The sequence below is a fragment of the Pelecanus crispus genome, chromosome 20 (assembly GCF_030463565.1).
Source record: "Pelecanus crispus isolate bPelCri1 chromosome 20, bPelCri1.pri, whole genome shotgun sequence".
NCBI classification, from domain to species: domain Eukaryota; kingdom Metazoa; phylum Chordata; class Aves; order Pelecaniformes; family Pelecanidae; genus Pelecanus; species Pelecanus crispus.
In genome coordinates, this window is record NC_134662.1 from 5689032 (window position 1) to 5716326 (window position 27295).

At 40.1% G+C, this 27295-nt stretch overlaps 1 protein-coding gene across 4 annotated transcripts in view; it reads right to left on the reverse strand.

The window, feature by feature from the left end:
• Window positions 1-1605: 1605 nt before the first annotated feature.
• Window positions 1606-27295, reverse strand: part of ARHGEF18 (Rho/Rac guanine nucleotide exchange factor 18) — a 47668-nt gene continuing 21978 nt past the window's right edge. For 3 of the 4 annotated variants that reach the window (XM_075723608.1, XM_075723607.1, XM_075723610.1), the window contains 21 exons: window positions 25236-25303; window positions 23595-23658; window positions 20364-20508; window positions 19446-19558; window positions 19146-19286; window positions 18424-18674; window positions 17564-17689; window positions 16226-16343; window positions 15555-15803; window positions 14629-14705; window positions 12195-12373; window positions 11714-11805; window positions 11221-11409; window positions 10407-10544; window positions 9229-9350; window positions 8724-8780; window positions 8023-8070; window positions 6954-7421; window positions 5914-6241; window positions 4078-4200; window positions 1606-3987 (listed from right to left, as the gene is read on the reverse strand). In XM_075723608.1, coding sequence (XP_075579723.1) covers window positions 3827-3987; window positions 4078-4200; window positions 5914-6241; window positions 6954-7421; window positions 8023-8070; window positions 8724-8780; window positions 9229-9350; window positions 10407-10544; window positions 11221-11409; window positions 11714-11805; window positions 12195-12373; window positions 14629-14705; window positions 15555-15803; window positions 16226-16343; window positions 17564-17689; window positions 18424-18674; window positions 19146-19286; window positions 19446-19558; window positions 20364-20508; window positions 23595-23658; window positions 25236-25303 — 3257 coding nt within the window. In that variant the 3' untranslated portion in view covers window positions 1606-3826. The remainder of the gene's footprint in view (window positions 3988-4077; window positions 4201-5913; window positions 6242-6953; window positions 7422-8022; window positions 8071-8723; window positions 8781-9228; window positions 9351-10406; window positions 10545-11220; window positions 11410-11713; window positions 11806-12194; window positions 12374-14628; window positions 14706-15554; window positions 15804-16225; window positions 16344-17563; window positions 17690-18423; window positions 18675-19145; window positions 19287-19445; window positions 19559-20363; window positions 20509-23594; window positions 23659-25235; window positions 25304-27295) is intronic. The other variant, XM_075723609.1, reaches the window with a different exon arrangement.

Genomic DNA, 27295 nt, shown 5'->3' on the forward strand with positions numbered 1-27295 from the left:
AGATAGCACAGTTAAAAACTAGGAAAGCATCGGCAACACACGCGGGGCAGATGCGCTCGGTACTAGTGAATACGGAGGGATCTTCAGTCTGAAATACAAAATGACCGTAGTCCGAATGGGAACGAGGAAGCATCCTTTACACCAGAGTTAAAAGTGAAAATGAGAACCACAGAAACAGCACCTACGTTGCCACATCACAATCTTAAAGACAAACATGACAATAAATTTAAGGCTGCGACACAAAGCAAAGGAGGCGGCAGTTCAAAGCCCGTGCTGTCATTTCCTCCACACCCCAGCTCAGAAGCCAGAAGGCACCTGGGAGGCACAGAGTTTTGAACTGGCTAACCCTCAGATATCGCTTAAAAGGAAGCTTTTATCTGAAGTAATCAAAAAGTCAAATGGAAAGGGTATTACTCAGAATCAATAGCAGGTTACTTAGCGCAGGACACAGCAGTGTTTTGCAATCTAATTTGCCTAGAAGAGTTATTTTTCTAGGAAGAAGTAAAGAGTCCAAAACTAGTTCACTCAGACTGGAGTGATAACAATTTCACAGATTCAGTTTTGCAGAAGTGAAGAGATGACCCGTTATTCATTTAAAGAAAATCTTTCACTTGCTTCCCTCAGCCTTCTACAAATAATGCTACCATACTCTGGTATGGTAAACTCTGCACTAGCAATGAGGTACCACAGCGTTTGCTAATTCTAAAACCTTCTCCCCGCTGGGTATGGTACTGAACAGGACGCCACACGAATACCTACTATGGCACTTGCATGATTTTGACCCAGGTGACAGGAGATGCAGTCTCTGTTCAAGGTGAAAACAGTTTTCATAAAGCTAGCTGCAGCCAGAGGTGTGCCGAGGACAGGTAACGACTTGCAAGGTGATTTCTCAGTTACAGACTGAAGACCCATATTCCGAGGAGCTTTTGGGGAGCTGAACCAACAGCCTGGCCTGTAACAGTGCTGTGTCCATTTGCTAACAGCCAGAACTTATTCGAAGCACTGCTGACACTGAGCATTAAACCAGTTATGTTTAAGTTAAAACAGAAGAAATAAGACCTCACTGCAGACTTTATTTTCCAGATGTCACTGTTCTATATCTGAGTTCATTCATTGCACAGAAGAAGAAAGCAGACAAATAAACCCTTCAGTCCATAGAACACTCTCTCCCATATTTTAGGACACGCACAAAATTAAACCAAATAAATGTTTCCAAAAATTGTTTTCAAATACCCAGAGACATCCCTCTTTGGTTGAGGTGGTTTATTCCCCTGATGCAACTTAGCTTTAGGCTAAAACTCCTAAAAACCTGGTAATTTAAGGCAATAGGGGCATAGAGTTTTCACTAGGAGTGGCCCAAACCACAGCACGAAGGAGAGAACATGCTGTGCATTCTCGGAGCTTCACTGTGTGTTTACAGGAGAAATTACACGGGTATCGAGATGACTGGAGTCTCCACATCAGCTGACTGAAAAAAATCAGTCCTATAGAGCTGCTGGATCTCACATGCTGGCCTGATCAGAACTTACATTAATTTTAAGAAGAATTCCCCTCCATTCAAACCTAGCTTTTAGGAATGCGAAAAATGAATATAGGGTAGAACTATGTTCTAATCATCATCATCATCCCCCCACAACAATGCAAAAATCACTATGTTCCCCATACTGTTTTCTGCAAATCCAGCCACTGATAATCTGTGTAAATTCTGTGAGGCTGACAATTTACCAAGCAGTCCTTTGGTATTATAGCGAAGTGTGTCCAATTTCATAGTAATAATCTGTTGGGGGGTGGGGGAGTATCACCAGTCTGGTAACAAGCCAGGTGGTTTGGCGTTTCCTCTCACTGAACTCGGTGCCATTGCTTTAGGCTTATACCAGTACCACTTAGCAAAAAAGACCTTAAATCCAAGAAGTGTTACAGCAAGGAGTGCTTCCTCCCTAAGACCAATTCAGTATTTTGTAGCTTATCTTCTCCCTCTCACGCTGACCAGTAGATTTGGGTTTTTACAACTTCTTGTCTGAAGACAATAACCCAAATTACCACCACTTGAAAATAAACTCCGTATTTTCTGCTGGAAATTTATACAGTTTCTTGCACTGTAACTACTCAATTTTAAAACTTTCAAGCAAAGTGAAGTTACAGCTTTGAACAACATTATTAACGTCACACGGGGCCTAACCACTGAGCATCAATGACTTGAAGAGACTGACAAATTGCCATTTGATGCCATTGCCATGCGACTGGATGGAGCACTGACCAGGCACTCCATCCATTGGTGCTAAAAATCACTTTAAACCAGGGTTAAAGGTATGAAAAAAACCTATTATCAATCACGTTCTGAAAGATATTAACCCAAGTTTTTAAGCTCCGAGATACTGATTTCTTTAATTCTGTAATAATACCCTCTAAACAATCTCTCCTGTGCACAATACATCTGACCGGTCACATTCAACACATATTGGAATACACATCCTTAGGTGATGCGTGTAATAAAGAACTGACATACAGAGTGAAGTAATAGAATACGACAAAATGACTGTGCAAATTACTACAAAGGGGAATAATGCCTTCTGAGCAGAACACAATGTCATCACCATTCCATGATTAAGAACTGACCCGTTTAACAAGAGGTATCAAAGCTGGTTTAGCTGTGAGCAGCTAAATCAACACAGGTTTAGCTAAGAGGTGGTTTGGGGTTTTTTGTGTGGGGTTTTTTTGTGGTTTTTTTTTTTTTTTTTTTTAAATTTTAAAACCAAACAGTTCTTATTCCCTTCATTCCTAACACAGTGCTGCAGAGAAGTCTCTGCAGTAACAGCAGCTTTGATATCTTCTGGTACTTGTAGAGCAAAGTCCCAACAAGTTAGCAGACAAACAAGAGATGCAGAAAACTTAGGATTAAACAAGACAATAAATTACTGCATTCAAATGCTTCTTATACATGTCTTCAGCAACGAACAAAATCCAAGTCTCTAACTTCATTCTGAACCAACTCACGAGTTTTGCTTGGGAACCTGTACCGCTCTCACGAACACGGAGAGCTACCCAGCGTCTCCAAGGAGACAGGTATCCCAGTGCAAGCTGACGGCCTATGAAATGTGCATTTAGTCCAACTCTTCGTTACCGTTGTATATTCTCACATGTCCAACCGTTCTCATCCACAAGCAGGTGGAGCTCCTGACCCATGAAGACTCTGTTAAGAAGCTTACCTTCTCTCTTCCGCTGTACCTGGCCACCGAGCATGTGCTCCACTGAATTCACTAAAGAAACAGAGACGCTAGTCTGGCTCCTCTGAGCGGGTATCGATGTCTGTCATGCCTGGCTGTAAGGAGACTGGCTTGCTAGTCAGCTAGTTATCAACACACTGTTAGCATAATCCATTACTGACCACATACCTGTGAAAACGGGTTTAAAAATTCGCAGCCATTTTGGGGCCTACTACTAAAACTTTTCACATAAAAATCTGGGCGGTTCAACATCAACTATAACAATTTACAAGATGGTGCCCACAAAGAGTGTACATTCTCCAAAAAGAGCACATTACAATAAGTGGCAGCATTTTAATATGCTCTGAATTTATATACCCATGCCATGTGTCAATACATTTCCACATTTGGAGAATTTAAAAGCAAATTATTACTACTGTGCCCTCATTCTAAGCTGCTGGCCGAGAAGCCAACAAAGTAGAACAGTAATCCTGGTCTGGTCCTTGCTAGTAGTAACGGGACAGGGACGAAGAGACATCCATGTCAGGTCTCTGTCACGTTGCACGCTGGGGCCCAAGTTCTTGAAACAGTATGTCAGAAGATTAATCTTCAAATGGAAGTAATTAGAAGAAAATTACATCTTCTTTGCTGGTATCATCTTGCACATTTAACAGACTTGGCTGAGAGGCCACCAGGGTCTGAACGTGAACGTTATTGGGCTTGAATAGGCTTGCTGAGGCAGATGAAAGTGCTTCCGGCTGAGCATCTGTAGGGCCATACAATTCTATAGAAAAAAATGGAAGAAGACATATTCATGACACTGCACAGAGAGCCTGATGCATTTCCGTGGACATGCAAGTTGGTCAAGACATACCTGGCTGGAGTGCAGCGGTCTGGCTGCTTGGGAGGACTGGACTTGCTGATCGTCTGCCTCTCAGGACACCCTCCTCTCGTCCAACGAGCCTTGGGGGAAGCAGCTGCTTCTGATCAGCAGATGCTACAGAAAATATTTTACAAATTAGTATTTGAGGCTACCAGTACTTCACAAATTTCATTTTCTCATGCTGGGGCCCGCTGTACTGACACCTTTGCATATCCAAGGAAGCTGCTATACCACAAATTGCTGGTGCAAGTTACTTAAATTTTCTCTTCAGCTGTTTAGACCATGAATACTTTCTCCTCTTCCTTGAGGACATCTAATTCAGTTACTAGCAGCCCCTGACACCAACAGATTTAAAAATCTAGAATTATAAAGCACAGTAGAGGGTAAAAAAAAAAAAAAATCTTCATCCTTAGCATTCAAATAGCAATGGCTATTTGTGCTACTTTTAACAGGCAGAACTATGATGAACTTTTGCTCTGCTCTCCATCTGTCTCACAGCTGCTCAGCAGCAGAGTACATCGATTCTGGTGTCATGGTCTGCCAGTTTCTTAATTTCAACAATAAAAGCAATTCATGAAACGGCTACTCTGCATCCAAAGAACTCCTCTCAGTGCACATTCCTTACACGTCACAAAAACCAAATTCAATACACAGTATTTTGCCTCTGGTACAGAAAGTCTTGTTCCATTTTATTCTAAGATCCACATATGCAGATAACAAGCATGCATCCCACTAATGCTCATGAGAGAATAGAGACCAATATATTTGCGTTTTATACCTTTCATATAAATTCCAGAAAAACGCCATTAAGTACATTTCCACTGCAGAGATCATTATGTAAGAGCTATTAAAAAAAATAAAGTTGAGGAGATGTGGTATTACAGCTTTATTTTCCCATTTACCAGCATTTGGTATTCAGGGTAAGAGGATATTAGGCTTCATTTAAGTGCAAAAACATAAGCCAGTTTGTAATTGTACTAAACTTTGGGTACGACAGAGACAGATGTTTCTACAATGCACAAAAGACTTTCCCCCTCCTCTCCCTAGACAGCTTTGGCCCTCAGTCTGCTACCGTAGTGTAGGCCCAAGTGACGGGTAAGCTTGCCAAGTCTGAATCCTATACAAAGCTAAAAAGATAATTTTGTAACTTAAAATTATAGGCCATTCTCCTAAGCTGGCAGTAAGGCTATTTTAAGCGGTAGAGAAAAAGTGGTTTTTACTGCGCCTGTCATTGGCAAAGATCATGACTTTAGTACCTAGCAGTTAGCAGCAGAAATTACACTGTGACAGGGTGACTGTATTTTTACTTGCTTCTATTTCTGACAAAATTAGCCTCTTTCAACTCTACAACACACACAGCATCTCAATTCTGGCCTGGAAATCTGTATTTAATGACTGACCGGTGCTAAGAAAGGCATTGCATTCAATGTCATTACAACTCTAGACAGATAGTAAGAAAAGGTTAAGCCAGCCTCAAAACATTCCACTCATGCAGAACAAGCAAAACATTTGCTATTTTCCTTTAACACTACAGTTAGGTAAGAAGATTTTACATCCGTGTTTACAAACTCTTACCATCGCTCTGTCCTGCTGGATTACAGAACTCCATTTTCAACATTATCCCTTTGGGCTATATTTCCAATTTAAATAGTATACGCATGTAACTCCTAACTTAAGGATTTTAAGAGCCTACTAACTGCAGTAAGCATGCTAACAATTTGTAGCATATTAATTTCTGGGTTCCACATAGGTAGCCAGAGGTTTCAACTACAGTGTTCTGTCTCCCTGTGATGCTGGCAGAGATCAGAAATGCATTTAAATACTTACCTGAACTGTCTGTCCTATGAGATGCTTTGTTCTTCCCACCTTTCTCTTTGCTTCCTTTTGTGAATGTGGCCAGCTTCGTAGGAATCTGCTGCTGGACTGCAGCTGGTTTCTGTATCTGATTAGTTGCACTCAGGAGATGTATTGGCACTTCGTTCTTCAATGCAAGAACCGGACGATTCTCCAGGGTGGTACTGTCCCTACGAACCAAGTCTGGCCGTTCCAGGTAATCCATCCCAGGGATGCTCACTCTCACAGAGGTTTTCAAGACGGGTAGAGATGGTTCCACCCCTTCTCCGTTGAAGCTAACAGAATGACTTAGCATCTGGTTCTACATGAGGAAAAAGGCATTCTAAGTCAAACAGGTATTTTCACCCTCTTGGATACAACCAGGAGAGACCACCCTCAGCCCTGAGAGCACAAAGCACTTTCTAGTGAAAAATATAACAGGTTAGACGAAGCCTAAAGCATGCTGGCAAACAGAAGGAAGAGCAAGACTGTAAGTTCTTGAACACTGAAAAGAACCTCAGTGGCTCCAGACTGCTTAATATTGCGCCTAGCAAAGGAATGCAAGAGCAGACCGCGCTAGGTGATAGGATGGAGGGAAAGCAGGACTTTCAGACAGTAACAAATGAGCCAATTTAGTCAGACTCCAAAATTCACATTTTGAAACAGAAGAAATGTTTTTAGAAATCAACTGTACAAAATGCTGCCAAAATGTAGCACACCTCCTGCAATCATGTGCCCGCAATAAGGCAGTTCCTGTATTAAAAAAAAATCCTTAGCCACGTTCAAAAATAACTTATTCTCCATTTCTATCTTTTTAAAAAATATTCTCATTACCAAATGTCTAGGTGGAATTTCACAGACACTGGGGAACTAGCAAGCTCTGATCTCTCTTACAGTAGCCATCACCAGCTATTTCAGATGATGGTTCAAGGAGCCTGGTAAAAAGTGAATATGGGTTAGTGCTGCAAAAAGGGCAACCTTCCATCAGAGGCAAGCAAGTTAGCAGAAATGAAACTCCAAGAAAAATTCCTCACCTGTCCCATTTCTGGGGAGAACGTGCCTGACACTGTGTTCTGCTTCTTCAGCTTCCTTAGCTGGTCTACACGCTCCTTCTCTTTCTCAACTGCTCTCTGAGCTTCCCGCAGCCTCTCTAGGTCATGCTGATAGGCCTCTCGCTGCCTCTCAAGTTCTTCCCTGTCCTGATTCAACTTCTCTCTCAGCTGCCGAGTCTCCTCTTCACGCTCCTGCAGCCGGGCTTCTGTGCTTTCAAATTCCCTCTGTTGCCGACTCCTCTCCCGTTCTAGGCGTTGCTGCTCCAGCTTCAGCTGGCTCTGAAGTTTCTGTACATTCATCAGTTCTTCTCTCTGTTTTTCAAAGTTCCGTTGTTTCTCCTGCTCTAGCAGCAGATTGCCTCGTGTAGACTGCAGCCGGTATTGCTTCTCCCGGTCTACCACGGTGGCTCGTTGCATCTCAATGTAGCTGTCTTGCTGAGATATCACTGCCTGGAGGGGAAATAAGAAGTTCAGCATAAGGCACATGGGTTCAAAAAACACATGCGCAGCTAAACAGAAGACAACAGCATCTACCAGATTAGATCACAGAGACTTTTGTCTTCAAGAGCAGATCTAACCTCCAGCTTGTACAGCTCATCGTGACTGACATGATACTAAAGATGGGCTAAGCAAGTAAGTTATGCTTACACATCAAAATTAACATTTCTTGCACCTAGAATTATTACTCTGAATCCAATCAGTCAAAATACTGCTGATTACAAGGTCACAGTAAAAACAAATAATACATACACACGTGTGTATCTACAACAATTTTAAGAAGAAATGAGCACAGAGAGCAGACGGAGCTCAAAGTAGCAAAAGAACTGCATTTAAGTGAGCAGGAAAAAGGAAACAATTCCTTAAGACAACAGATCTAACACTTCCTTCAAAATACCAGATACAGTGTTTGTTTCCTTGAGTCTCAGGTCTTAAATTCTGCACTTCACTCCAGCTTTAGGGGATATTTTCAAGGTAGCTCCTCTCCACACTTGCATAAATTTTATTACATTTAATGCCTTACAAACCTTTTGGATAGTGAATAGTGGTTTACCTGAAGACTGAAGAGCAACTGTAACAGTGTTTGTATCCTTTGGACAAGCTGAAGAAAAGGGGAGGAAAAAAGGCATTAGACACTTGAACAGAGCTCTGTTTTGATGCATTAGACTTTTTTTTAAATGGTATCTGTACAAAACCCCACACAATGGAAGCCCAGCTACAAGAGTACTCTAACACAGTAGCAACCAATAGAGCAATATGCGGGCATGATGAATTTCAGTTTATTAGTCCTTGCACAGATGTAAATCAGCGCTCAGCAAATCTCACAGGGATTCCAGGGAGCAATCTTCATCACCAGTTTTCTTCACATGAGCTATTTAATGACCACTTCCTCCCACGCTCCAGCACCGAATCACTGCCCAGGTATAGCACTCACAGGAGATTTGGAGCCAAGTTTTGTCAGTGAGCTGAGAACATGCAATCCCGCCAAAGGTGCAGGAAAAGTTGTTAGCCAGCTCTTTGAAACGTGTGTCTACATAACCAGAACTCATCTTTGCTTTCTAACGGGACTTTTATCTCTGCATTCATAATACGTTAAAGTCATAAGGTATAGGCTGTTAATGTGCTTGTGGTTCCACAGACATTAAAAATACTGAGTTTTTTGGTGGGGTCTGTTGGTTGGTTTGTTTTGGTTTTGCATGCTATTATTATAATATGGCTATTTGCTACTAGGTTTCCTAATAGCAGAAAACATACCTGAGACTCTATGGTGGGCTGAAAACCACTGCTGTCATCCAGCCTTGTTACATCGCTCTGTAAAAAAGACAAAAACGACATCTGCGCTAGGGACACTTGTTAGGCATCGGTAGTGCTGCCAGCACAAGTTGGGAGGGTTCATCTCATTAGGGAACAGCATTTGCCACTGGAGCAGAGATTGCTCCCATGCACTGAAGGACACATATCAAAAATACTTAAATCAGAGGCCAGGCTGAAACAGACGCATGGTGATTAAAGCTAGCGTTAATGGTACAGCATCAAATGAATAAATATGAAACCAAATTATTGTGCTTCTCAAGTGCTAAGCTATCAACTCGCCCCACAAAACATCCTTAATAGAGTCTAGTAATTTGACAGACAGAACTCTGTCACAGTCTAGCCCTACCAGCTGTATGACTTTTAACTTGATGAGATTTGTTCTGCACCACCATTATGAAGAGGAACACGAGGAAATGCATTTAAATCATGCATAAGCTCAACATACTGTTTGAGATCCTTCTTCTGCATCAGAAGGGAGGTCGTGGAGCTGCACATCTGAGCTTACTGCAGGGCCTCTCGAGTCCCACTGTCTCTGGTCACCACCACTGTTCTTCCTAAAACTACCACCTGAAAGAAGAGTGGAGCGTGAGTAGCTCACACCAGCACAGGGCCTGTGAAAACTTATTGCATAACACAGCAAGCAGAAAAAAAAAGTGAATTTGAAGTTAGAACCAATATGCAACTGCACAGCTCATCCATGCTGATTCAAAATGGAAGAGCAGACAAAAATGACAAGTAGGACTGCTCAAAAAAGTATGAAAACTTGAGGAGAGTGGGTTAAGATAAACAGGGAGAGCAAGTTCAAATTACGTTATACTATTTTAGGTGAAGCAACCACAACGTATGCATGAAAATGATCATCTGTGGCTACCACAATTGCAAGCTCATAACATGGAATACTTATTAGTAGAGAAATTCTATCTGAAGCAGCACCACTGTAAGCATGGAATGACACAGGGGGAGATCGAAACCACACTGTATAAAGCACCTACAGTATGACAGACTTTCATAGTATGATAGCCTTTCATAGACAACAGAAAAAGAATTCTAGAAATTAACAACCAGTGAAATAAAGACCATTTTATTTTTCAATAAATGCATGAAGCAAAAATAGAGATAAATAATATCTAGTATTTCCACTCATTTCATTAACTAACTGATAAAGCATCTGTGCCAAAAGGACAATTTATATTATCTAAGGATTCAGCAATCCTTTAGTGACTGTGCAGATACAAAAGGAAGTGGAAAAAGCTTTAATAATTCAATAATAAAAGCAGGCAGCTGAATTAAAATTTCCTAGGTTTTTAGGTCAAGCTTATTTTTTTCAAGAAAATTAAAATTCTGTGTGGAATTGTGATAATTAGAAAGTATGGGTTAAGGTAATGCCCTTAGCGTAACACCGAGAGCCCTACTCTGCTCTCTAGTGTTGGTATCAGAAGCAAAAGGTACAACATGATAATACCACATGCTAGAAATTTGCTCTTCTCCTCCTCTTAGAGCCTGGTGAAGCTTCCTTATATCAAAGCCTCACTTAATTCATTGTTCTTATCTTATCTCTCTGTACAGAGAAACACAGTAAAGTGCTAAGCAGCTCAGAAGAATGCTGAATGGTCCCTTTCTTACTTTTATTTGAAAGTGAGGGACTACTGTCATATCCTCCAAAGGTCTCTGCTCTCCTGAGGAGTCCTGACCCAGAGCCATCCTCAGGCTGACAGGATCCATTGCCTAAGTGAGTGAAGATAAGGTTCTGGAGATTTTCAGCTAGGAAAGAGGAGAACAGGTCATGTAAACAGCCATGTCTATGCAGCGAGACAAGTGCATCATGCTAACAAATTTAAAAAAAAAATTGCAACCATCAAGTACATTAAAAGATCGGGCAGTTTGAGAGATTTCCAGCAGTACAGAGGAATTTTCCTTCATGACTAGCTCTTTACCAGCTCTTTTATGTATTGCACATATAAAGATGACCTCTTCCTTGATTGCAAGTTAGATTATCAAGCACCGAGTGGGATTTTTTTGTTTGTTTGGTGGGGTGTTTTTACCGAAAATAAAAGTTATGCCTGTGCTTATTTTCTTTCTAAATATACTATCTTTAGATGGGCTATTTTAATCTATATCCCTCATGTAATATTATATTTCAGGATTAGTGTATTATTCGAGCACTCAGTTACCCACTCGAATAGACTCAACCTAAGACTCCACTGGTTGATCCTTAAAAATAAAAAAATCCAAGCTGTGAGAAGGTCCTCTACCTAAAAACACAGGTGCACTTCACCTACGTTGCAGATTGATTCTGAGAATAAGGAAGTCTGAACAGTGTTACATAAAAGTATTATGTTATTACAGGATGATTTTCAGGATCTGTATTTAGATCTTATGTGCTTATCCCCACCCCTGCATTTGAGTGAATGTGTACACATTCCCACACTGCATTTACCTTCTGTCACTGCAGACTTCAAAATAACCTCTCCTTGCAGATTTTCTGAGATATCCCCCCGAAGAAGTAGCCTAGATCGGGATCCTTGGGAATGGTCTTCAAACCCATTCATTTCAGACATTTCCAGATAAATCTGTTGCTTCTCAGTTAGACTTTGCATAATCAGGTCATCTTTCATGTTCAAACGCTCTAAAGGAAGAAACAAACTCAGTTCTGTCTTCCTAATCGCTGTCAGAGTACAATGTTCAAGTTGGAAGATTCATTTTATGGTCAGAGCATCAAATGCAGAGATATAATTAACAATTAAGGGGAAAACTCACGGAGCATACAAAGCTTCTTAGACTTATTTAACTTAACTATTTCTATATAATCTTGCAATATCTTGAAAGACTTATGAAGGAGAAACTTGATCATGTGATAAAAGACTAAGACAGTCAAAAAATCACAAATGATGCCAAGAAGCAGTTCGTGGAATATATAACCAAGTCATTACCTTGAAAATCTTTTAACTTAGCAGCTCTTGCTTCAGCCAGCCTCCTCTCTGCTTCAGGTTCATTAAATGTTCCTCCTTCTTCATCAGGACAGCTGTACAAAGGAGGAGAAAGATCTATGTTTGATTTGTGCATTAGATAACTTAAAACCATCTCAGGATTCAGCCTGAAGCTTTTGCCTAGGATGTGGTTTATCTTGCATGTCAATCTTCCTCCCTTATCCAAAGCCCTGTCGCATTTGACATCAGCGAACCACATTTTTTGTTTATTTTTAGAAAAAGCAGAATAAAGTCTTTGGCTGGTTTTTATTGCATCTTTATGAGTGGCTTCTACCCAACGAACACAATTTGCCCGCTTCAGTGTTACAAAGAAAGTTGACAGATAGTCAAGTGTATTTTTACAATACATTTACACCTATGAGTCCTGCAAAGAGAAGACTGATGAGCAAGAAAACAAGCCCTCCAGCTTTCACTCATAATTTACCTTTCTACAGCTCTGCGGATATGTGCCATCCAGGAATTCCTCTCCTCTTTTGAGCTTGTGTGAATTTCATACATTTCTGGTCCTTTTAAGGAAGCGCTAATTAAGAACATTGCCTTTTCCTCATTAGCTACCTCTCTAACAATCAACTTTTGCAATGAGATAACTGGTGGTTTAGAGTCCTGTAAAACAAAATATAATTTATTGCACTACATTATATACGTTCTTCAGGGTTTGTGCTTCCTAGCTCCCCCGTTTTGCTACTTATATAGGGCCACCATGAGCCATAACATCGCAACACTAACTTTACTCCTATGGCCTCTTCGCATGACATTTCTGACATTGTAATTTTTTACTCATCAACCATAGATCAAAACATGGAATGAAGAATGTACATTTCAAAAACAAGAGGTCTTGGTACCTGATTGACTATTAAAGCATGCATCAATTTAAACACCTGAGGATTCCCACTGGGTCCCAGAAGTCAAGAACAGGCTCAAAAATTTTGCTCAAAAAGAGGCAAAACCAAAATTTGAAAAAGGAAACAAAAACCTTAATGACACACGTGAAGTGAAAGAAGAGAAGGAAGTGTTAGAAGTTCTAAGTTGGCAAGTTAGCTACAGAAGAAATAAAAACAACGCAGAGGTGTTACAGTATGCCATCAGGCCCTGTGAATAATAAAACAAGGTGACAGATAGTATATTGTATAACTAAGGATTAACCGGATTAGCTGTCAGTCTTTGCAATGAAAACAAGTTTACAGGAGGGATATTAGTTACTAAAAACCTATCTATGCTTCACACAGCACAGGTCCAATATATGTAGCCTAGAAAGATCCTTCCCAGAAGAAAACAGCTCTTCGTAACTACTGAACCTTCACAGCATAATCTAGAGCGACAGTAAGAAAACTGAACGCTGAAACAGACATCAGGAACACTAGGTTTTGCCAACTTCTCTGAGCAGCTGTGCTGCAATTCAAGCCATGAACAGAGGTCACTGGAAAAACAGAATCACTGAGCAGATCCATTTGCTCCTCTCACTCGCTTGATTTATCTATGGCAAAGTGGTATCTGAATTTCAAATGAACTGTATATGTACCAAGATGCAAAAAATTGGAAAGTCCATAACTGTAGAGCACATTACTGGAGGGCAAAAACCCCACCATGTAGCAGAGATCAGCTTTTGGGGACTGTCACAAGCAGCCGTGTGATACGTGCTCACAGAAAAGTTACTAGGGGACACAGAAACCAGGGCGTGACCTTGCAGTGGAACAGCTACAGTGACCAAGAACATATATGCATGCTCTTATTTCTTGGGGACAACGCTTTAGCCTTGATGTAAGCTACTCACATGTCTCAAAGCAACAGCAGTCATATGGAAAACTGCTGCAACAGTCGAGACACTGTACATTAACATGTATGTTCTTCCCCTCTATGAACTTGCTCTTCTGCTCATAGCTCAGATGTGTTTTGGAAACCAGGGCAGAATTAGTCTATCAGAGTCAATGTCATAAAATTAACTTCTGTTCAAAGATTCACCAAATGCTGTTCAGGAGGAAACGCTTCCAGCCATCCTGATTTGTGAAAGTATCCCCATTCTGTGCATTAGAAGGTGGTTAATGTGCAAAGCAGTTGCTTTTGCAGCCCTGAGATCATCAAAACAGCATTTGCCATTAGAATTCAGCTCTAATGTTAATGTCTTGAAAAAATACATCCGAGAAAACAATTACATAAAATAGTTTCTCTGCTACTGGTTCTATTACAGCCATAACTGAACTGTCTCAGGACAAAATGTACACAATTAACTGCTCTGAGGATACCTGTGGAAATGCCCTAGAAAAGCAAGCAAATCCACTGAGTGTTCGAGAGTGCCACAGTAATTACATTTGCATTTAGTGCTTACTACGTTTACTTCAGGAAAGTTCTCTGCCCCCAGTGAATCTTAGGGACATGGTAACCATGGTCAGAGTAGCCTAACTGAAATGGAAGAATCTTTCCCTTCGCATTAAGAAACAGAAGCAGACCCTACTTGCAAGTGCCTTTCAAAGCACAGTTCTAGCATGTTTAACATATATGACTTGTATAAAACAGCAGCCTAACGAAGTTCAGTGAAAGGGAAAGTCACAGCACAAGAAGAGCAGCAGTGAGCCTCAGAACACGCTCAGGGCATCAGAAAACCACAGGAGATGTGGCAGCTAGAACTGGCTGATGCAAGGGAACGCTGTTTTGCACTAAGAGACAGCGGGAAGGATTCAACAAGTACCAAAACAGCTTCAGAAAAAGTGATTCTATAATAGCAGGCTGGTTTATTAACTCAATTTTCCTTCCGAACCTACCATAACAAGTATCTAACATCTCTAACTGTATTTCTTCTGTAGTTACCGTCACTTTCATAAATACTCTAAGTTAATATATTAAATAAGGAGAACAATACCTACCACAGATGCAAATGTATATTTTTGGTCCTTTTCTTGCAAGAGCAACAGTACATCGGTTAACAGGACTGCCAGAATATCTACAGTAACAAGAGAGAAGAAGGGAAAGAAAAAAAAAAAAAACCCAATAAAACCAAAACAGATTTTAAAAGCAGAAAGACTGCTCCAGACTCAAAATCACTTAAATTTCCTGTGGGTCAGGGAATAGCACATCAACATTTGCAATATTGGGTCTGCTACTGCCTTCCACTTGGGTTGTCCACAAACAGCTTGCAGTCGTGCAGAACCAGCACAATACAAATACAGCTGATTTAAAGCCTGAACACACCTGCGCAGGCATCCTACACATCGACTCCAACACTCACGAGGGAACGTGTCTCCCTCAACGGCAGATTCTTCTGGAACTGCAGACATTCACAGTACCACCTATTCTTGGCTGCATTTTATGTGCCACTGAAGCTTCTCCTTGAATACTTCAGCAATGAAGCTGTTAAAATATTCACTGATGGACACCGTTTTGATTTTCTGGCAAAACAGACATCGTGCAGAATGAAGGTGTCATGAGGTTGACACGACACAATTTTTCAAAGTGTGAACCAGAGCTCGCACAAGATAATACCTTTCCACAGGAGACTAAGTCAGTATGACTCAAAGCTTTGTCGTCTGTCTAAAGACCTCCCTCTTGAATCGGAAAGCAGATCAGAGCGATAATAAGCAAACAGCGTAAGGAACTTATCATGCACTATTACAGAGATGCTTATTGGACAAGCCAAGAATAGAACAAGTGTTCTTTCCTCCAATATCCTATTAAACAAGCAGGTTATTGTTATCTTATTTTATACTCAATCGATCAGTAATAAAAAGTTACTAAAAAAAATATATATATTTCTTCTTTCCTAGTTGTACTTTCCTCCTTCCTGGTCCTTTACCTTTGAGTCGCCCTGATGCAGCTTTCCAGTACAGCATCCCATCCAGCAGAAGCCGCCTCTGTCCCATGTCATCCTTCCGGAAGAAAAGCCCATTCTTGCATTTCCCAGATGATTTTAGCTCCATTTTATGCATAATCTCTTTAAGGCGCTGCCCCTTCTCGCACTCATTTACCATGGCATCTACGTGAGTGATTGTGTCCTTAATTAAACTAAGGGCCTGGGTCAGCTCTTCGTAATCTCTAGTTCCAGCTAAGAGCAAAGAGTAGCAGTCAGTCACACTTCCAACTCTGGAATGCAAGATACAACCCACCCAAACATATTTTAACATGAAGGTTCCATACTGAACATCTAACCGTATTTCCTAAGAGCTTAAGTTTAAAAATAAAATAAAATATCCTAAAGCTCTAAATCTCTAATGAACTGACAGGCTTAACTACTACGGTTTTGTGGTTGCAGACTTGAAACTGAACACTGCTCTTGACCCTCTGATGAGGTGAGACTGATCTGGATCTGCATCTAGAATGGCATCTTCAGCTAGCAAAGAAGTGAGAAAGCAGGTGTAAGGCAGCACCAGCCTGCCCCTCCTTGTCTGAGGAAAGAACATGCAAAACACGGGAGAAAAAGGATCAGCAGACAACTGTGAGGCTTCTAGGAAAGATTAAACAACCTACCTTCTGTGTTCTGAATAATACGTTCCACCAAGACTGGGTATTTGGTGATGCGCTGCGTAACTAGAAGGATACACTCCTGAACACCAAGTCTCCTCACAATGGAACAGTTGCCGATTTTCTAGAAAACAAGACAGACTCCTCACGTCCATTGTACATATTGCTCTTCTAACTCCCTCGCCTCTCCATTCACACATTTTTTGTCTCAAAACATTTTTGTACAATTAGGCATAGCCCCACTAAATCACCTGCACTCTTTTACTAAAGCAAAACTCCTGATAACATTAAAAAAAAAAAAAGGCTTTTATTACTGGAAAATATTTTAGGTATTATTTTCAACTACTGTCTGAAGCCAAGCAGAGAAAGTTCCAATCTGAACTGTTTGACTGCCTATTTGCTAACTGATTGCCTTTTATAATAGGATCAGTCCTTAAATACATAGAAAAGTACTATGACCCAGCAACCTAACAGCCAAATCAGGTCAATAACGAATAAACTAAGTGTTTATTTTACCACTGTATGTTCACCAGTAGGCTGATCTACAGAAACACATTTCTGTTTAGAAAGGGAAGACTGTAAAGCATCAGAATCCCACTGGTTAGTCTGACTGCAGGTACAGAACAATCCTGACAGCAGAACAGAGTACCAAGATCTTTCTTTACAAGGACTATGTATTTTAAAACTCTGGGCACTTATTTAGTTCCTTGAAAGTAAAGGGATTCTCACTTTTAAAGACACCAAATTAAGAGGAGCTATAAGTATAGAGCTATGTTGGAAAGTTCACACAGTATCACTTACTGATGACTGGAAAATGAGAATATTTAGGACTGTGCAATGCCAGCTGAGATTTAGGTTACAGGCTTCCACTTTGGCCGTGCCTCTTCAGCCCTTCCTATTAATTGCACATTACAGTGTATAGCAGATAAACAAACCACCCTGGAGCCAATCTTCGGGTTTTGGAAAGATGACGTAGTGGGCAAAACTTGACTTAGGGTACCTGCTTTTTCTATAGTAGTTCATCAACAGCGTTCATCATTGATTTAATTTATTATCAAGCCAGTTTACAGAGATGGCCGCATAGCAGGGCAGTCAGTGATAGTATTCCCCAGTCCTATGTGCTCTCAAGAGCCTGCCTCAAATTTAACACCTGCTAATTGTGGCTTCGTGTCCAAACAGCTCAAAAGATCTAAAATACAAGAAGCTAACAACCCATCAAATAACGAGAATATGCCTCTAACCCTGCTCATTCAAATTTAAGAGATCTTCAACAACAAAATAAAACCTAAAGTGGTCAAGTATATTTTGCACAGTCAGAATGGGAGACTTCTGGTTGTTGTTTACCTTTATTAAGTTTTGGAACTTCTTATTGCTTTGGAGCAGGTCTTTATAGTGACTAACAGCTTCATTGTGTCCACAACAGAACACACCGTATTTTTCTTTCATTCTCTCCCCATTTTCACCTGAAAACTAATTGGAAATATAAGAATGAAAGACAAGAATCATTAAGAGTAAACCTACCTCCGCTACAAGACCCAGGTTTAACATGGTTTTATGGTAACTGATTTCTGAGACATTTCTTCAATATTTCAATTTCTTCTGTACCAGAAATGAGAGATTTATGCAGTGTGACATCTGAGAGCTTGGAATACCACAAGATAACCATATATTAAATTATAGTTATCATTATGAGAATTTTAAGAAGGATTTCTGGGCCTCTGCACTTAAAAAGACTGAGGACTGTAAAAGGTGAAGGGCAAAAAATGGTCATGAAATATGAAAGAAATTGTTGGATCCACTCCATACCAGAATGGGTGCTAAAGCAGTAACGAGTTCAAAGGATCTTTACTGCATTTTTAAAAGGTCAGAACCCAGAAGCTCAGCATTAAATGCACAAGAGCCATGTTTGGGATGGACACCAGGAAGATGTTACTTTACTTTTGGAACAGATGAAAAATAGAACCAAACCATCTGCAGTTGCATATCCCACAACATGCATATGCACATGCCCAAAGAACATTTAACGAACATTTCATATTATTTGTGACCAGATATGTTCCTGGGAGCCATGCTCACACATTATACTGGGAAGATAATCTTAAACCCAGTATTAAATCAATCTTTACATTACATAACTTTAACCTTACAGTTAGCTTTTTAGAAATTTAACAGTGTCAACAACACTGGTAGAATTTAATTCACACCTGTTTTACCAAGAGGTCTCCAATGTTCTGGATTATGTAATTTCGGTCACTGCCTTCTTCCAAGGATTCCTTTCGTCGCTCCTTTAACTGGAGCAGAAATTGCCCATGCATCTCCAGCAGCTCATCCACACAGGGGAAGAGCTTATTGATGACTGCATTGGGGAACTGCAGTTCCTCTCTCATGGCTTTGGAGTATACCTTCAGCATTATTTTCAGTGTCCTAACATGGTGCATTTCAGTCTGCATTAGTTCTGGGCAAGGGGAAATAAAAAAAAAAAAAAAAAAAAAAAAAATCAAAAGTCATCTATATGCTGTGCAGTGACTAGTGAGATATAAAAGAACAGGCTCTGAAAGCCATCATCTTCTGCACCACCTTCTTCAAATCACTGATGTGAAGTGCCTAAACTTGCCCTGTTTAATCTTCCAACCAAACAGTGACTGACCCTACTTATTTAATGACACCTCCCAGTTGCAGTTGAGCTGTTCCCTAATTGTACAGCTGGGCTTTGCTGCTTACACAGGCATACTGAGAACTATGGGTTGCTTAAAATCATTAATAGGAAGACTTATGCACACTAAGACACATAACAGACTTGAAAATCTTCACACAATTTTCCTTTTCAAGCACAAGTCAAAATGGGAGCCAATAAAAATTTCTGCTTTGTTTCAAAACAGTGGCACTATGAAATAGAAGAAGTTATAAGAATAACAAATAGTCTTACCATAAATGACATCTTGCCTTTTTATTATGTCTTTCTTTTGCCTTTTTGCATAAGACTGTTCCACTGCAACACTCCAAGACTCTGCCTCAAACTCATGAGTGTCTGTTTCTGTTTCACTTCGGAGGGATACAGAATATGCATCTAGACCAAAAGCACATTAAATTTCAATTATTATTAAATTGTTTTCCACCATATCCCTCATTACCATCACTAACAACAAGAATAAAAACATCTCATTGCTGCTTTAAGACTGTGTAAGAAATTGCACAAAAAGTCCTGAAAAGCACAGAAATTCCATACCTTCCAGAAAAATGGAGTCTGCTGTTGAAGGTGCAAGCGAGACAACATCATCTGAAGTCTGCTTAAATTTTATAAAGCCTGAATCCCCTTCATCCATGTCTCCTGAAATTAGTCTAAATGTCCAAAGAAATTAAATAAGGGACCAAAACAGAACATTAACATTTTTTTAAGTTGCTTGACAAAAAAAAAATCCAACTACTTTAACAAGCATCCTTCCTAAACTATAGTGCAATTAACTTTAAATAAATATATAAAAACTATTGTTGCACTCCAACTTTAAATAGTCAAATCAATTTAGCAACTCTATCACCAAAATATTACAGTTTTAATTAGAGCAGCATGAGCAAGTTTGCAACTCCTGGTATGACATTTTAAAAGGCATCACCTGGTGACAAGCCACAGCCAGTTCAGAGTACAAAGGGCACTTTCACTGAGAAGGGAGCGTAACTGTGGCACATAAAAAGTAAACAACTACTTAGAACAGCAGATAGCTTTGAGTTTTACCATTTTAATCACGGTATCCTGCAATTTAAAACACTGCTGTCTCCTACACTAGTCAGAACTAGCACAACCTAGAATAACTGAACTCAGAAGAGATTACCGAATTTCAGCAAGTCTGAAGACAAATACATCCATGAAAACCATAATCTAGACAGAGATATTCAGATACTGCCCTATTTTACATGACATCTTTTGTGACATAGTACAGAGGGACTAAAGACAAGGTGATTTAAACAAACAAACAAAAAAGGCTTACGGTTCAGGGAAATGAATTTCAGCATGAAAATAAATCTGTTTTGAGCTTGAAAACCAGTGTGAGTTCTTGCTTTAGTTCTGTAATTGTTTTTCTTTTCACCCTGCGGGGGGAAGGGGAGGGCAGCAGCAGCTAGTGAATTACAAGAGAAGCAGTCTACTTACCCAAATTTATTAACAGCTCCAGCAGTATTCAGTGAAGACTGAGAATTTCCTCTTTGGGCGATAGTCATACCGAGATTCCGTGATAGTACTGGGGTGCCATCCGGTCCCAGAAGAAGACTTCGGGGCTGCTCCTTCAAAGAAGCGGCTAGAGAGGCAAAAATTGAATTGGTACTCAGAAAATGAGGTGTGCACTGCAGATCGCCTGCTCTCAAACCTCTCTCTGAGTGCGGACGGAGAACAGACAGGATTTTGGATGTCAAGAGCTCGTTGTCCAAAAAAACATTCTCATTCCATTTTCTTGAAAAGGAACCACAAAAAGACAGCTCAGGATGAGCTGGAATTGTATTGCTTCTGCCGCTGCTTTTTGAATTTGTATTCCCCATGCTCACTACTGGCTGCCCTCAGACTTGGCACAGTAAAGTGGCCCCAGAGATGCACTGTTTTTATACTACCTGTGATCCTTCTAGAAATGTAAAGCTGCCACTTAACTTACTGTATTGGCTAAATCAGCAGGTCTGAAGTGCAGGAAATTGGTCCCTACTGTGCCCATTTAGTGTGGAAATTGCAAAGTATCTTCTCCTTTAGTAAAACACCAGAACCTACACACAATTATTCACACCCTACCATATAAGGGCACAGAACATTTCATGGCAAACAAGAAAAATCTGAGATCACACAAAACCCACAAGTTCTTTGCAATGCTTATTGCTACACAGTGATTTATATCTGCATGCACACACACTGAACGTAATAGATACCAGAGCTATAATTAATTTTAATACTGCAGCTTTTTAATGCTTTTTAAATCTAGCCAGACTGTGAACTGGAAAGATATTTAAAACTTTAATCACTATTACACAATACATGGAAGCCTGTAATAGGCTTATAAAAAATGGATACAATTATTTAGCACTAATGTCTGTAACGAATGATAAGGAACAGGAGACAAAATACATCCTTTTAAAAAAGGAACTTCAGGGAAGTCAAAGATGAAGAATCGGCCAGACAATCTTTAAAACTCATCACTGACAAGGTCTGCAGCTGCCCCTTTTTCAAAGTGCTTTTAAGGACATGGGAGTGGAAGAGATCTCATGGATCCTTGAACCCAGGACTCTGCCACTGCAAGGAAGCTTTGTCTTACACCCAGACCAAAATCCTCTTCCAGTACTGTGTCTGGGAGGCTGCTTCAGGACCGTGCTGTTGTAGCCGTTCAAGAGGGTCTCCAGTTCCCAGCCCAGGTTTATGCATCGCCAATTGACAGCTTTTCTTGTAAAAACACTGGTGTCTACCCATCCCCAAAAGTTCCCCTTTCTCAGTCTGCACTCCTCGGTGTACCTCTGCTAACAATCATCTCTCCCTCCACTTCTGCCTTACTCAACCAAACACAGCTAAATCAAGGTACTCATGTTTCTTCTCATAAAACAGGTTTTTCCACATTTCTTGATATCCCATACTCTGTATCTGCTTGTCTCTCATTTCATCTTCCTTGAAACAGTTGACTAGAATTGTATTAGGGCTGCAGGGGAAGTTTCATCAATGACATTTAATAGGAATTATATCACTGCATCTTTTCCTGCTGTAAATACCTTTCCCAATAGCTGTTTGGGTTTGAAATCTCTCGGCTACACACACAGCACATTCTCAGCCTACAACGAACTGGGTAAACTGAGTCCTCTTCCACCATCTCCCAGTGGTGAGCTCCAAGCCCACTGTCCCGAAAGAGGAGACTAAGCAGGTATCAGCAAGATTTGTAAAGGTGGATTTCTGAAACAAAGGCTTAATAATAAATGCCCTCCCGTTTCCATTTGGGGAAGTACTGAAATCATCAGCCATCAAGTTCTCTTTCTGTGCTCCACAAGCCAAGAACATAAAGTTCTGTCTCACAATGGTAGGCCAAACCTAAAAATCTCCAGAGGCAAAACATGGGGAGAGGGATGGGGGGGACACAACCAACACAGTTTGTACCTTTCTTAAAATGTACTTCTGTTATGTTGATACAATACCTTTGGCTTTTTTTGCCGGGCACTGCAGTCGGCAGTGTTATGCTGTGGGTAAAGACATACAATGCCCATGCTATTAGTGGTTCCTTTAACTTCCAGCTTCTGCTTTTGACTATGGAAAATAAGTACTGGCTGCCTAGCAGAGTCTGCACCAACAAAAAGCCATTTTCTGAGTTCAATTAGCACTGTCTGCACACTGCTGAGAGTCTGTATCGATCGTTGTTAACCTATCACACCAGACCAGACTGTATACCACAGAGCTGTTTCAACGACAAGCCCTACAGCCAACTTTTCCTATTTTCATTATTCCTTATTGTTTCCTATTTTAGCCGCTGCACTTTCCCCTAAATGCACGCAATACGCAAACAGACATTTATCTTCTTATAACAATTATTCCCTTTGCGCTACCTCTTGATAAGAATCATTTCATAAAAAAGTACACCTTGCAATGCAAGTCAAATGATACCCAACAGAAACAGATGAAACACACATAGTAATACTCAGACATTCACGTCAACCGCGTTTCTTACAGCCATCAAAGCAACCGAATGGACCAACTGCAAGGCAGAAGATAATTCTGCTCTAGTCACGGTCAATCATCTCAGAGCCAAAAAGCCTGTTCTGTTAATGCAGACCTCGTAACATCTACAAATTAAAATGCCATTTAAATCATACACCTGTGGCCGCAGTGGTCTTTTCCAGTAGCAAAAAGCTATTTCAAAGCCTACGCTGCAATAAGAGCTGTTCTTTCTTTTTGTTTTTTTTTCTCCCAGATCCCTTTTCCCACTTCGTTTCAAAGATTTATGTTCAGACCATTAGTGCTAGCTTGTCTTAGAGATTTCTAGCAACCACTAGCTGCAGGCAAGTTTTAAATAGACAATTATGAAAATCTGATGTAAAACAAAGTTCACAGTTCTAGTCTTTTCAGAGGCCAGAGAATAGACAATCAATGAAAAACTAGCTTATTGATCCCTTTTCACCATGATATTTTGAGGTTACACAGCAAGAAGGTATAAAGAAAAATAAAAAGATAAAAAGATAAAAACACACAGGAGATTGCTAGGAGCCTCTAAGCCATTCCCAGTAGAAAAAAAAATGAAGCCATCTTATTAAAAGAGACCTTTTCTATACTTCAATAACACACTGTGTATAGCCTTTAAAACATATTAAAGAAAAAAAATACAATCGAACAGATAAGCCTTGAGCACAGAAATCATTCTTTAGTACAAACCTGGGGAAATGCACTGGGGCGAACTTTGTGGAGATCCAGAAGGTCTGTGCTGCAAATCTTTCTGCTATAGGAAAAAATACAATATTCTTACACATACAGACCAAACTTTCAGTCCAAAAAGAATCATATTTTTCCTATCATACAGCACTAAGTGTAAGTGGAGCTGTATACTGAAAGTGTAAAAGATTTGACACAGTAACAGTTTTGATTTTCTCACATTCCAGAAGAATGGCATACAGACATTAAGACCTTGTATAAAAACCCCATCAAGTATAAACCAGACTGAAATAGAGCCAAAACCAAAGTTACAGCTGAATTAAAGCTATGATCATAAATAATCTATTAAATGAAAGCAAACCCTTATGTAGACAGTCTTCACCTACACTTTGTTGCCATTTAGTTTACAGCAATACTAACTAACCTAGCCCAGCCAGTTTCAACCAAAATTTACACTGCCCATTTAAAATTGCACCTTTGGTAACCTGTACACCTTTCTCGATCTTACAACACTAGGATATTACAATTCATTGAGACACAATTTATCTAAGACGCAAAGAAGTTAAGTAATACAGTCAGTAACAGATGGCTTTTCGGGAGTCTCACTTCACTTTGAGGATCTCATTTCTGACTTCATTCCTCATACCATTTTGTGCTACCACTCCCTCTTTGCTCTCTTCAGGAGTGGTTTGTAAGGGCTCATTTGACCCTGAAAGTTTGGGAGACGGTAAAGAGTGGAAATGAAAGCACCAGAGCAAGTGAATTTGTAGGTTTAAAAGGAAAATGCACAATGCCTCGAGAAGTTTAAAAGTATATATATCAAAAACCCCACAAGAACATTTCTGCCCTCAAAAGAGTTACATTCTAAATCACTGTTGGCTGAAAGCACTTCCTCTAACCTCTAATTGCCCAGGTTTGAGCTGTTTTGCTCTCTTTTCCCCCCTCATAGTACTCCCTAATCTGCCATTAGTCTCTGAAATCATCAACACTTGCAGGTTAAAACAAACTAAAACTCCCTCAAGTATAATTAGTTATAAGGAGGAGGAAATGATTTTCAAAACCAATACCAGAATAAAAAACCTGAGAGATAGACAGCTATCTGAAACCAACCTGTGCCCTTACATGCAATCACAGGCACCATGGTGACACAGATAAAAAATGAACAGCTTAGCAAGACATGAAGTTCATCACAGTTCAAAAATGAGATAACTTATTCTGCATTGCTCAGCTTATAAATAATATGCAACTGTTATAACCAAATCCCCCTCCACCCCTCACACTCTTCCATCAGCTTTGAGATGGTACAACCTGTTAAAATACAGCAGCACAAAATTCAGAGGTACCATATAATTCAATTATGTTCCCCCAAAAAGCGATGGGTTTGAGCATTCTTATCGGGGTTAGTCACATTTCTGACAGACACAAGCAATGGTAAGTAATTTTCAGCACAGCAATAAAACATTTCACTTCATTTTCCCTACATAAGTTGTCATAAATTACTATAACGACAAGTTAATAACTATTCGATGTCTTGAAGATGTAGGGCAAGATTCTGTACTGATGTAAATTAAAACACTCGCACTAAATTAAACTTACTATGTCAAGCACTGTCATTATAAAAGAAGAACAAATTTTAAAACCCACCTTGGGTCTGACGCTGCTGCATTCAGCCAGTAAACTCTTGCAGTTCTTATGGACATTCACTGCACAATCTGAAACACACACACAAAAACACCAGTTTTCAAATTATTCTCGTCATTCCCCATCTAGGGAAAGGAAGAGTGACACACAAAAGATCTTAACTTTGGAAGAGTTGCAGAGCAAGCTCAGGTGTTTCAGCGAGCATCCTTGTTGTGCATGTCCTGTTCGCGATTTTACACCAAATACTCAAGCTTTTTCAATAAGACTCAGAATCACTGATAATGCAATTCACACATGCAAGCACAAAGACGCACTACTCAATGCACTAACAGTATTCTGCCTAATCTCCACTCAACCAGAGCACTGCTGCTGTCCTCATATTTGCAAAGGTTATTTCTGTGTCTCACAATTCAAAACTGATGCCATTCAAGGCGGCAGCGATTTATTTGGCTCCATAGGAATAGCTGCCTTTCTGCGCAGTGTTAGCAGGAGCTGGAGTAACTACAGTAAAGTTCAAAACGCACCACGGAATCATCAGAGTATTACCACCATCAGAGCATTACTACTTTTCTAGCTTCACAAAGGAACTGTTTCCAGGTAAAGGAACTAAAGCAGCCCTGCCAAAAGGCATAAACCCATTCATAGTACAGTAAAATCCAATCTCTTTTTTTGCTTATAATAACTACCGCTTGAGAAAACAGGGTGACAACTGGTAGCGTCAAATATTTTCTGCAGTCTTTCTGCACATCTATAAAATATGATCCTTCATCAAAAGCAGGACACCAGCAACTCAGACAGTAAAGGAAACCAGGATTTGTTTCTTCCCATATATTTCAGGCATGCCTGTTAAAAGAGAAATAGAACAAAACTGGGAAGATTAACACCATATCTGCTAGAGAAAATCCTGTTTATGTTTAAAGCACAGAGAAAAAACTATTTAAGGTCTCTTCATCCAAACAGAACCATCACCCGCGCCTGGCGCCAAGACTGGTGATCTGCTTTAAGGCTCCTGGCTAACGTAGATGCTCACTTTTAAATGTTTTCCATAATTACAGTAAAACTCTGAGAACAAGAGCAAAATGCTTACTTGGCCTTAAACACAAATAAATTAAGATAGATATAAAAACAAGACTGAGAGAAAGACGCTTACACATTACGCATCTTCCACAAGCGTGGGAAGGAAGAGCGGAACGCTGCACTTGAGGTGCCTGCCACGCAAATTTCCACAAAAACAATCACCTCCCACAACTTCTCTTATCTGTGATATTTCTACCAATACCGTGCCCCAGCCACAAAACAAAAGGCACTATATCAATTGCAAGTGCAGGTGCCTCTGCAAATGTATGATAAAAATGTACCATTATTCACTTGCTAAAACCAGGCAGAGGACAACAAATGCATCAGCTATTCCAGCACTGTAAGGCCTCCGCCCACCACCAGAAAATGAGGAGCTTGTTAGAAGACACGCCACAACAACAAACAACTAGTTGACAATGGAAATCCCTTTCCTCCCAAGACAAAGGAGCAAACTGTAGGACAAAAATCACCACACAAAAGGAAATAGAAAAAAAATCTCCATGACGTCAGGCGGGGCTGGATTGAGCCTAGCTTACAGGCGGGTTCCCTTCAGGGCAGAAGAGGCACACGGATGGAGGGAAGCGTTCATACGGCTGCTGCCCTGCCCCACGGCATCGCCTCTCCTCTTGAAATCCACTTCATTCATCTAGAATTGTGTAACAGAGTCATCTAGAAACATATTCCCAAACTTTAACTAGACATTTACACATCTTCAGTGATTACATTCGATAATTATCTTCCTCTTAAAGATCAGTCGGACCAATTCTACTTCAAAAACTTGGGTACCTTATTAAGCTCACTGTAAAAGGGATATCAACTTTAAATATATTTCGATTTTAAAACCACATACTTGCTCTGTTAAAGATAACAGCTTATATCGCTCTCGGTAGATATTTTTCACTTAATCAGTTGATGTATCTAGTAGTGCTGTGCATTAGTTTCCTATGCTGCTGAAACACTCTTTACCCAACAGGAGAGAATATACT